At 40.9% G+C, this 12,196-nt stretch overlaps 1 protein-coding gene across 2 annotated transcripts in view; it reads right to left on the bottom strand.

The window, feature by feature from the left end:
* Window positions 1–11,266, bottom strand: part of MMS22L (MMS22 like, DNA repair protein) — a 97,033-nt gene extending 85,767 nt beyond the window's left edge. Inside the window, exons 1-4 of one of the 2 annotated variants that reach the window (XM_027454817.3) lie at window positions 11,123–11,266; window positions 9,641–9,833; window positions 7,321–7,446; window positions 4,422–4,474 (exon numbers count right to left, since the gene is read on the bottom strand). In XM_027454817.3, the coding sequence (XP_027310618.2) occupies window positions 4,422–4,474; window positions 7,321–7,446; window positions 9,641–9,831 (370 nt within the window). In that variant the 5' untranslated portion in view covers window positions 9,832–9,833; window positions 11,123–11,266. The other variant, XM_027454818.3, reaches the window with a different exon arrangement.
* Window positions 11,267–12,196: the final 930 nt, after the last annotated feature.

Here is a 12,196-nt window from a genome sequence, read left to right as displayed (position 1 = left end):
GCATATGTGATGTGGAAAAAGGGACAGACCACTTGGGTGGAATATAGGAACATTGTCAGAGAATGCAAGGATGCAATGAGGAAGGCCAAGGCCTGGTTAGAATTAAATTTAGCAAGAGACATCAAGGATAACAAAGGCTTTTTCAAATACAGCAGCAGCAAAAGGAAGACTAAGGAACATGTGGGTGCACTGCTAAATGAGGTGTGTGCCTTTGTGATGGCAGATACACAGAAGGCAGTTACTGAACGCCTTCTTTGCTTCAGTCTTCATTGCTAAGGCTAGTCCCCAAGCACTATCGAACCTGGAAACAAGAGAAAACCTGGAGAGAAGATGACTTTCCACTGGTTAAGAGGATTGGGTAAGAGGTTATTTAGGCAAGCTAAACACCCACGAATGAATGGGTTCCAATGGGATGCACCTAAGGGTGCTGATGGAGTTGGTGGATGTGATTGCTGGGCCTCTTTCCATCATCCATCAGTGGTCTTGGTCATCCAAAGAGGTCCTGGATGACTGGAGACTCACTAATGTGACACCGATCTATAAGAAGGGTCATAAGGAGGACCTAGGGACCTACAGGCCTGTCAGCCTGCCCTCGGTGCCAGGTAAGGTCAACTTGAAGGCAATCACACAACATGTGCAAGACAATCAGGGGATCAGGCCCAGTCAGCATGGGCTCATGAAAGGCAAGTCCTGCCTGACCAACCTCAATTCCTTCTATGACGAGGTGACCCACCTGGTAGATAAGGGAAAGGCCATTGACATAATCTACCTAGACTTCAGCAAGGCCTTTGACACAGTCTCCTACAGTATTCTCCTGTAGGAGCGGGTAGCCCATGGCTTGGACAGATACATTCTTGGCTGGGTTAAAAACTGGCTGGATGGCTGGGCCCAGAGAGTAGTGGTGAATGGAGTGAAATCCAGCTGGCAACCTGTCACCAGGGGTGTTCCCCAGAAGTTGGTGTTGAGGCCCATCCTCTTTAGTATCTTTATTGATGATTTATTGATGGATGAGGGAATTGAGTGCACCCTCAGTAAGTATGCAGACACCAAGTTGGGGGGGAGTGTAGGATGGTAGGAAGGCCCTGCATGGGGACCTGGACAGGATGGGTTGATAGGCAGAGGCCAATGGGATAAGGTACAACATGGCTAAGTGCTGGGTCCTGCACTTTGCCCACAACAACCCCATGCAGCGCTACAGGCTTGGGGCTATGCAGAGAAAAAGGATCTGAGGGTGTTGGTCAATGCTCTCCTGAACATGAGCCAGCAGAGTGCCCACATGGCCAAGAAGGCCAACAGCATCCTGGCTTGTGTCAGGAATAGTGTAGCCAGCAGGACCAGGGAGGTGATCGTCCCCCTGTACTCAGCTCTGGGGAGGCTGCACCTCAAGCACTGTGTTCAGTTTTGGGCCCCTCACTACAAGGAGAACATCGAGGCCCTGGAGAAAGTCCAGAGAAGGGCTACGAAGCTGGTGAAGGGCCTAGAACACAAGTCCTATGAAGAGCAGCTGAGGGAACTGGGGTTGTTTAGTCTGGAGAAGAGGAGGCTCAGGGGAGACCTTATTGTTCTCTACAGCTACCTGAAAAAAAGGTGTGGAGAGCTGGGGGTTGGCCTCTTCTCACAGGTAACCAGCCAGAGGAAATGGCCTCACTGTGCACCAGGGGAGGTTTGGGTTGGAAATTAGGAGACATTTCTTCTCAGAATGAGTTGTCAGGCATTGGAACAGGTTGCCCAGAGAGAAGATGGAGCCACCATCCCTAGGGGTGTTTAAGAAAAGTTGGATGTGATGCTTAGAAACATGGTTTAGTGGGTGATATTGGTGGCATGGGGATGGTTGGACCAGATGATTTTGAAAGTCTTTTCCAACCTTAATGATTCTATGATTCGAATATTCTGAATTGGAAGGGACCCACGAGGATCACAGACCAACTCCTGAGATAGGGCAACCCAAAAGTTAAACCGTATCTCAGAACACTGTACAAATGCTCCTTGAACACAAGGCCGTGACCACTTCCAGGTAGAGCCTGTGCCAGTACCTGACCACTTTCTCAGTGAACATTTTTTCCTTATGCCCATCAGAACATCCACTGATGCAGCTCTAAGCCTTTCCCTCACATCCAGTCACCAGAGAAAAGAGATCATCTCTTCCCTCTTTGCTGTCCACCTTTTTCTTTAGAGGAAGCTATTAGGTTACCTCCTCAGTTTCCTATTTTCTAAGCTGAATGAGCCAGTATCCTCAGCTGCTGCCACAAATCACCTCCTATAGGACATGTCCTTTCACCATTTTTGCTGTCTTCCTTTGAACACATTCTCAAATTTTTGTGTAAATCTTATTTTGTGGAGCCCTAAACCACACACAGTACTTGAACCAAAGCCACAGCAAGTATAGCGAAGTAATCAGTTCTTTTAATCAGTTAACTACACTGTGCTTAACACACCCCACAATATATTGCTGTCTTTGGTATTGTCACATTGTTGAATTTATTGAGCTTTCCATTAACCCAAAACCCCCAGGGCTGCACTCCAGCCACTTGCTCCCCATTCTATGTATGAAGGCAGGTTTGCACCATCTCACGTGCAGAATCTGGCATTTACTCTTGTTAAATTTTATATGGTTGTACAATTCTGTAGTCTATCAATATCTCTCCTGAAGGCCTCTCTGCCTTCAAGGGAATCAATAGTTTCTTTAAATTTAGTGATGGCCACACTAGCATTTGGTGTGCACTCACTGAAATGCATGATATTGGTATTTTTGTAAATACTATATGCACAGTTTTACTGAGCTAAAATTAAATTTGGTTTTAATTTAGGACAATACCCTATCACTACAGTCTGATCATTTTAAATATATTTTATCCTCACAACACCTCTCTATTATTAACCTGCATGTACAAAGGGGGACCTGAATCATAGATTAAGTCACTGATGCATCTAAGTCACAAACAAATCTTGGTGCAAAGAGTAAAATTCAGACCATGTCTTGCAAATTCTACATCATGTGGCCTCAGAACATGGAAGCATTTCCAAAAAAGAGTTCTCTGATCAGGTCCACAGACCTGCTTCAACAGGATACTTTTGTTTTTATTCAGTCTTAACTTCCTAAGATTTAGTCCAGGAATACAAACACATAGCGCTTACATATTTCCCTTGGATTACCTCAGAGCCAACCAAGCATTTATATCAGCTCCATGCCTGTTTTACATGCCTTCTTCAAGAATTAATCCCTGCTTGAGGCTATTGAAAGAGTTAAAGCAGTGATTCACCAGAAAATCACTGCATTCCCTTTATTACATTATTAGGAACATAGAAGCATATTTTAAAATATTTTTTGTAGTTCAATAAAGTTAAAAAAATTCAGGTAAAGTTGTTTTTTTTTTTCCCCCAAAGAAACTAAGGTCAAATATGATCTAGCAGGGAAAAAAGCATCAGCGGGGCACTGAATCCAAACTTTTGCTAAGTAGTTAGATCACATTTGAGTATTATGGATCTATTATAGAACTGGATACAGAACAGTGTCCATATTCCCATACTTTTAGAAAACACTTTAACAGTACCACAAATATTTTATTTCACCAGTTTATTTGAATATAATCAATAATGAATTCATTCCAATTATTTAAATGGCACAGCACAACAATGTCAAGCCAAAAAATGTTGTGTTAAAATCTTCACTTGTACTCTTAGAACACTAACAATTTATCTGTACTAAGATACTACAAATCGTGCATTTCTGAGTAATTACTGAAATTCTCAACTTGCTAAGTAATTCAGCCTTCAAAGTTACAATATGCCCAAGGCTGCAATAGTCCTTCAGAAACATAACACTCCTCATACCCTAGTATTTAATTCAAAGTGTTTTGCAGGGATCCCATTTAATCGATCCTGCTGACACTTCTTTATTTACAAAAGAAGTTTCTAAATAAAGTTAAACTATGCAAACATAACTAACTTTTTTTTCTTGAAATGTAAACCAAAATAAAACTGAAAAAATCCCAGCCCACTGCTTTTATAACTAAAATAGTTATGTGTGTTTTTGATCCAATTTTCCATTTTTAATTAAACAAGTTAGTAGTTTTACTAAATTGTAACTCAGGGGTAACATCTTTGCTCAAGTCAAAATTCCCCACTAAGGTGAGTGAGGTCAGGATTGCCCTGTGCACCTACCTACACAAGCAGATCTATTTCCAAACTGATTTGCAACATTTCTGCTTTGGCACATCAGGTATCTATGTTCACACCACCTTACATCACCTGGTTGCCTACACTTATACACTTAGTGCAATTTATGCTGGTTATATGTTGTTCTGTGGCAGCCCCTCTATAAGCCCTCAATCAAGAGCTGAAACATAAATGCGATAATAGTTATATAATGAAAAGGTAGTCAGATATGTACTCCAGCATCAAATGAAATGTGTTCAACTTACCAAAGTCAGATGAATTCATTTCTACTAGGTTTTCCAGTCTGTATATTTGCTGCCTAATTAAAAGGATACAAATGTTTACAGTATTTGTTACAGGTAGAAGTTCTTTACATGCATTTTAGTAAAGTTTTAAGAATAAAAGAGAGAGGTAAGGATTATTCTTTACTTTGTATTTCTGAAAAAAGCTCATACAAACATAACCTGGGAAATAGTATAGTGGAAGATTACAAACACATCTACCTATGTAGGAATGATAATAGAGTTTATTCTTGGTTTTGAGACATGAAACAGAGTAACAACAAGTATAAAATTAGGCAAATAGCAGGAAAAAACAAACACAAACACAAAAGCCATTCATTGTAAGTGATCTTTTCATAGATGTAGTAACTTCATATTTCATCACAAAATAAACCTGGAAGTTAGCCCTCACAGCATACACTAAGTTCATCTCTGAAAGAGCACTAGGAAATTCTGCCAGCAGTTTTTCCTTCTTCCTCCACAGAGCAGTCTGCCGCTTAATTTGAGCACAAAGGGTTAAAGACAACAATTATAACAGAGTAAAAGAAGTGTCTCTAAAAAAGTTAAAACTCAATTCAGTTTCAGGGCAGTAGGTGGAGGATGAGAAAGACAATTTTTAAGGCTGCTAACTGCCACTGGAAATGAAAAATAAAGAAAAGCTGTAACATCGGTAAGTACTTGGCCATATTCTGCAGCAACTGTTATTTTCAAGTGGTCTTCAAGCATAGTCTCCAGAGAGACAACATGGTAATAAACTGAATACATGAAAAGCACAACTGTATAAAACAGACTGAAAGAAAATGGGGAAGGAGCTCTCTGCCCTATTATAGTGTCGAAGTATTATAGCGTCCTTACAGTGTCAAAGCAGCAACTACTGAAAGATTCAAAAGCAGGATACTTGGATTCAACGCAGATCAAATGTTCTCAGGAAAAATAAAAAACACTTTGGAAAGTATTAAGAACTCACGAGGATCCAAAGAATTAGGTTCCAACCTGCATATTAAAGGGCTACCACATATTAAAGTTACCTCCCTTAGCTCTTCCTTGCTTGTATAAAACCATGTCAGCTACCTAAGATTGGAAAAACAAACAAACTACACACAAATGGCTAGAAGTAATCAAAGCTCAATTTCTGCATGAATTTTTCAGTTATTTCAACAACATAGAAAGAAAAGAAGACTAAAACTAGAAGACTTTAGGAGGGCTGTGGGCCAAAGGTTAAAAAACACATAGAAAGGAGATGCACAAAAAAAGGCTCTCCACTAAATTGACAGAAGATGTAATACAGTCTGCTTGTAAACTCACAAATGGGGCATGACAAGCATAACAAAGATGTCATCAGTTTAATAAGCCATTTTAATTTCATTTTGCATTTGTACCTCAAAGACTAATGCTCATTAGTTGTTACTCATTAAATCATTTGATTTGCAGATAAATATTTGCAGCTAAACTGGTACTTCTGTTTAGTAATCAAAGATACATTGTCTTACAATACACACACACAGTTAAATAGCTCTTACTTTGATTCACATCCTCAGTCACAAAAAATTACAGGTAAAAATTCTTTTTACTATGCAATTATTGTTTTTAATTTTAGGTGTGCTGTATTACACAGTTATTTATTAAAATGTTAAATGATCTTCAATATTGTGGACACAAAAAAATTACTGAGTTGCCATTAGCATGGATTTGAACATAGATATTATCTGTACTTGATAAGTTGAACTGTTCCCAGCTACCTTGTTCTCAAGAATCAGTATAACGTGTACTTTTCACATATGATTTCCACTCTGGAAAAGGAACTTTCCTGCCTTCAGTTGTCAACTGGTCTACAAATGAAAGCATTCCATTTTATGACTGGACAAATGAACTGAAAGAAGATCTTTGCAAATTTGCAAAATTAACATATCAAATTGGATGCTAAAAGGGATACAGTGTTTCTTTCAACCAAGTTATTCTATTTGCTTGGTTATCTTTTTTTTTTTCTTAAACCACAGTGAAGTAAAGCCTTGTGTCAAATGAGTAGAGTTAAATAATACTGCTTTTAATACACCTATCATCTATGCCTTCATGTTTCAATAGCCAGATCCCGCTAATAATGTTTCACATCACACTCTTGGTCATACTCTAAAAGGATGGAAGAACCTACTGCAATCAAAGGAATGGTAGAATATATCACATATTTGTACAATCATACAAGAGCTCCTCTTCCATCCACTCTGTGTGCTGTACATTCTGAGGATTATCAGTAGCAAAGAAGATTATCGGTGATCTGTGTATTTGCATTGACCAGATTAAACATCTGTATTGAATTAATCACACTGAGTAACTGTATCTGAAGAGATTGCTGAAGCTATCCTAATCCAAACAACTGAAGAAAGTGCTGCATCAAGCATTTAAAATACTTAATTTGTAACCTCCACTCTTCCTTTTGCACAAAAAGTCTTAAGATCTTCAAAAGACAATTTTGATTAGATGTGTAGCAGAGTCTTATTCATGGAAAGGTTAACGCAATTTATTCATATACCACTGAAGCTAGAGCCTTCTGAATTGATCACAACACCACTGTAATAACTATATTTATCAGTTTTAACTGGTGATGGCTAAGATTTGCTCCACACTGTCTAGAAACTTAAGTTACATAGTATTACAAATCCAACACAAGATTTCTGATGCAAGATTTACTTCTTCCCTTAATTCCACTTGTGTCTTATTCATTACTTACAGTAGAGTTACATAGATATTAAGATCTCTGTACAAACATTGCATGGCCCACAGTCTATTAGGATTTTACTATCAAAAACTTGAAGTTTTTTCCATCCTTAAAGTAAACTGATATAATTACAGAGAGGATTAATCACTATATACACTAATATCATCATACCTGAGTAATCCAAAGAGAAATCCACAGGATTCAACTAGTGCCATTTCAGTAACCCACTGAAAACCAAACATGTCCACTACATCTTCTTCGTAATCATTTGGAGCAGGATCTAGTCTCAGCAAAACCCTGTAAAACAGATCCAACATTCCTTAGTAATAAACTGAAAGAACAGAATACCTACAGCTAGCTTGTGTATTACTGATATTTTATAAATGTACCAGCAATGCATAGGAAGGTGTAGAGTGCTCTCAGAAGAGAGGCTGTTATGCCTTTTTTGTAAAGCAACATAGCATATAAAGTATGACAAGCTTTAGCTTCAATGGCATAAAAATATGGTCTAGTCACAGGGCACAGTAAATTTTAGAAACAAAGGAAAAATCGACAAGATACTACCTTAGAGAGGGGCCCATCTGAGGCATAACATACAGACTGGCCATAACAGAAGAGGCCACTACATTAGGTGACAGTCTGAGAGTTTGTTTTGAATTTGTTAATGTATACTATAGGCCTAATAACCAACTATAGAACATACATTTACTAGTTTACAGTATGCCATTTTAATAATTTTTCATATAAAATACACTGACAAAAGCATACCAAGAAAGCACACTTTTAGGTATCTGAATTGATAAGGGTCACAGAATGCAACTTCATTATTATAACTTAACCTAACACTAGGCCATGACTGCCCTTTGCTCTGGCTTAAGTAAAAAAAATACAAAAAAAATCAGAGGTACTATTTTATTCAAACTGAAGAAAGTCAGGCATCAGTATAAAGTGTAAAAACAAGTTTTACCTGAAGTATTTTCTTAACATACCAATTTTGTAAATATAAAAGTATTTCTCTAATGCAATAAAAAAAAAAAAAATTCACAGCAAGGCATATAATAAAGACAAAGATTTCAAGAACTATTTCAGAATTTTCCCACTGACTTTCATAAAATACTTCAGCTGAATTCATCAAGGTGCAAGAAATGTCTATTTTACAACCAAAGAAAACGTTGTGGGCAAGCACTTGGTTTTCATTATATTATACGCTAAATTCATATTTTCCTTGAACTATGCACTATTACCAATTCAGTCCTCAATCAAAGGCAAAAAAAGCATCTGCTGAATAATCAGCTCAGTTTCCCACAACATCTGTAGCTCACTTGGTAACTGCCTACATATTGCTGGGTTTTGAAGCCTTTAGCAATTAAATCCAGTTACTCCTGTTCTAGGTAATGAAGACAGAGGAGTCCCTCACATGCAGGCTTTTCCAGGAGTTTACAAACCAATTAGATAAGGTGAATAAAGGACACAACAGAATTATCATGATGGTAGTAACTTGGTAAACCTGTTTACACAGAAGTCCCTGAGTGAGTTTTCATATGAAATTGTTTCTGTCATGGAATGCATTCTTTGTCAATGTGGAATCCACTGCTGATACATCCACAAAAACAGATTCTCTCACTCCTGTACTTGACATTAATGTGAATGAAAGTGCTCTGATCCAATAAAGACATGATAAATAAGGTAGGGATTGGGGGAGGCAGGGTTTTTAAACCCCTTTGACGGCTTTACAGAAAAGCCTGTGGAAGTAAAACAAACAAAAATAATAACATAAAACATAACACTTGGCAGGAGAAAGCCACAGTAAGTAGGTTCAACAGTACAACGGAATTGGGAAAGAAAAATTGTGCTTTTTTCCTAGAAAAAACAAGACAACCCCTGCAGGATCAGCAAATTACACAGACAGCTAAGCTGGATCACAGACAGAAAGAAGGTATTAACTAAAGCAAAATTTTACAACTTCACAGAAAATACTTACTTGTTACATATGACTTCTGAACCTTAAATCCAGAATGCATGCAGAGCTAAAGCTTTGAAAAAGATGGTATTAAAGCTCTGAAGTGTACTCCCAGAAGCCTCAGAAAGCTGGACAAAGCAGTTTGTTTCTATTACATGTATAACAGAGAAAGGGCCAGTATCCAGAAGAGCATACAACTGGAAAAAGCAGTGCTGCAGCCTCCACAGAAATTTAAAGGTTCTTAGATACTGTTGCCAAAGCCAATTTTGAAGTGTTTTTCCACAAAAGCTCTATCAAGTCTGTAACAATATCTTAAAATAAGCTCACAAAACTAGGATCTAGACAATAAACTCAAAGCAGAGTATCAAAAAAATTGCCCTCCATGCTTTGGAGGCTCAGAGCTGATAATATAAGCTGAAGAATAAACTCATTTGGAAACCCTCTCAGCATTTCAGAGGTACAGTGGAAACAGTGGAAATAAATATAGTATCTTTTTAGTATGCTGTAACTCAAAAAAACAAACCAACATACCTCTTAAGAGACCCACTTGCTAAGTAAGATTCTGCAGAGAAGATTCTTCCCCCACTTTGGTTGTCAAAAGCACAGGAAAAACAAGAAGGCTTTGAGTTCTCATTCTCCACCTCCATTGCCATCTCCAAGCTTTCAGTGAGAAGCGGGGGCGTGAAGGAAGCCATAAAGTCATCATCGTCCATTGTTTCCATCTCTTCCAGAAAACAAACAGATAATATTAATTAATTAAAATGCAACAACAACAGCATTTTTTATAACAAACTTCTCATTGTTACAGCTCTCCATAATCCTTTAGCTCAAGCGAGGACAATATCAGCTTAACCATAACATCAAACTAAGAGATGCCACCACAAAAGTAAGTCTTGGTTCCACGCCCTGCCATGTAATTCTGGTTTGTGCAGCTTCATCTACCCCATCCCAACCTGCTCAGGAAGATACATCAACAAAAAGCTAAACCTTAAAAAAAAAAAAAAAAAAGATAATTCTTTTTCTTCTGGCTCAGCTCTATATATTGACTAGTTATGATGAGGTCAGACTAGCAGTAGGCTAGAGGAAGCGGCAGGGACAAAGTACAAGGAAAAGAGAATGGACAAAAAGAGAATGGACATGCAACACTTTGCAACACTTTAGCAACCCTTTGTTCTGTGAGCAGTAACTGTATCAAGAAGACACATCATGCCTTACAGGCTCCCAGTTGTCCATGTCTTTAAGGCAGTGTTGTAGTTCAAGTTCCTTCTGAGAAGCAATAAATATACACCACACAATAATTACTGAACCTCGAAATGCTGAGGTTAAAAGGCTTAGAAAACGACTGAATTTTACATAGCCAACACAAAGTTTCTACATAAGTTCTGACCTCCCAGAGGTCTGACTGAGGGACACAGAAGCAAGAACAAAGAGGAAGATCACATCCAGAAGTACACTGCACCCTCAACACCAGTGAACGGGTTTACACATGACAGTGGAAGAGCAGAACTTGGCAAGAGGTAGCACTAAGTTCTACAATGATAAGAAGGCGATATAACTAAGATTATTAAGGCTAAGCTAATGGTTTTTAAAATAGCTTAAGCCTTTAATCGCATAGTTGGCAGGTTTTGTACTGCTCTCGCATAAGCAAACTCACACTGCAGCCAGAGGACGGTAATGCAGAAGCTGGACTAGAAAAGGGCTCAAGTTCAAAACAAACTAACTAACTAACTAACTAACTAACAGCTGAGTTCCTGCCCCCCTTTCCTCCCTCCTCCCCCCTCCTGCAGAAACACGCAGGCAACGGGACGGCCCCACCGCTGCCGCAGGTTCCCAAAGCACCGGCAGCAAGCACCGTACCGCGGCACACGGAGCCAGACGCGGCCCTTCGCGGTCACGGCTCACAGCCCCGCTCCCCTCCCGCCGCCTCCCCTCCGGGCCGACCCCGGGCGCCGCAACGGCTGCGAGCCCGCAGCAGTGGGGCAAGAGGCGAGGCCGGGCCGGGCCTCTCGGTACCTGGGGGCGCCGCCTCCCCAAGGGCTCCCGGGCGCTTTTCCGTACGGCCCGCGCGCCTCCGCCGGGCCAGCGCTGCGCAGGCGCCGCGGCGCCCATTGGCCGCCGGCTGCTCCTCCTCTTCCTCCGCCTCCTCTTCCCCTTCCCTCCCTTTGCTGCTCCCCGCCTCCGCCTGCCTGGCCTCAGCCCCGGCGGGTCGGGGCGCCCCGCAGCCCGTGGCTGATCCCGGTGCCCGCTCCAGCCTGCCCCAGCCCCAGCTGCTTCCCGTTGTGCCCGTGCCCCCAGCGGGCTCCGCACGGGGCTGTGCTCACATAATTACAGAATGGGTTGGAAGGGACCTTAAAGCCCACCCAGTTCCAACCCCCTGCCATGGGCTGGGACACCTCCCACCAGACCAGGCTGCCCAAAGCCCCATCCAGCCTGGCCTTGAGCACCTCCAGGGATGGGGCATCCACAGCTTCTCTGGGCAGCCTGTGCCAGGGCCTCACCACCTCTGAGTGAAAAATTTCCTCCTTATAGCTAATCTAAATCTGCTACCTTTTACTTTAAAACACTTCTCCCTTGTCTAATTAACCAGTTGAGCGAAGAGTCTCTCTCCATCTTTTTTATAACTCCCCTTTAAATACTGAAAAGCTGTGTTAGTGCCTGGTGGGCTCCTCACAGGCTCACTTCTTTAATTCAGTGGGGGCTTCGTGCCAGCTACTTGTCCCCTCCTCTAGCTGTTGGTCCCTTCCCCTTGGTGACCCCAAGTCCACTGTGTTTGCTGGCATGGGGCGGTTGTTTCTGGCCACATCTCATCTGAGCCAACTGCCTTCTAGTAAATCCCCCAATCACTCTGCCACTTCTAAATCTTCCGGTATGTCAACAGTCTGCTTTTTCTGATTCCTCTTAGTCTAGCTGTCAAATTTCTATCCCAAAACCTCATTTTCCTCCTCTTTTTTTTCTCTGCCACCTCACCTCGTTCGTTCCCATCCTTCCCAATAGCAAGTCATTTCTGATGCCTGACAAACCCTTATCCATCCTCCCTGCGTGGTCAGGCAGTGCTCCTGGCTCTAAATGAGCAATTTTCATCGAGCA

This window comes from Anas platyrhynchos, chromosome 3 (genome assembly GCF_047663525.1).
Source record: "Anas platyrhynchos isolate ZD024472 breed Pekin duck chromosome 3, IASCAAS_PekinDuck_T2T, whole genome shotgun sequence".
Lineage (NCBI taxonomy): Eukaryota > Metazoa > Chordata > Aves > Anseriformes > Anatidae > Anas > Anas platyrhynchos.
This window is presented reverse-complemented; position numbering and strand designations above follow the sequence as displayed.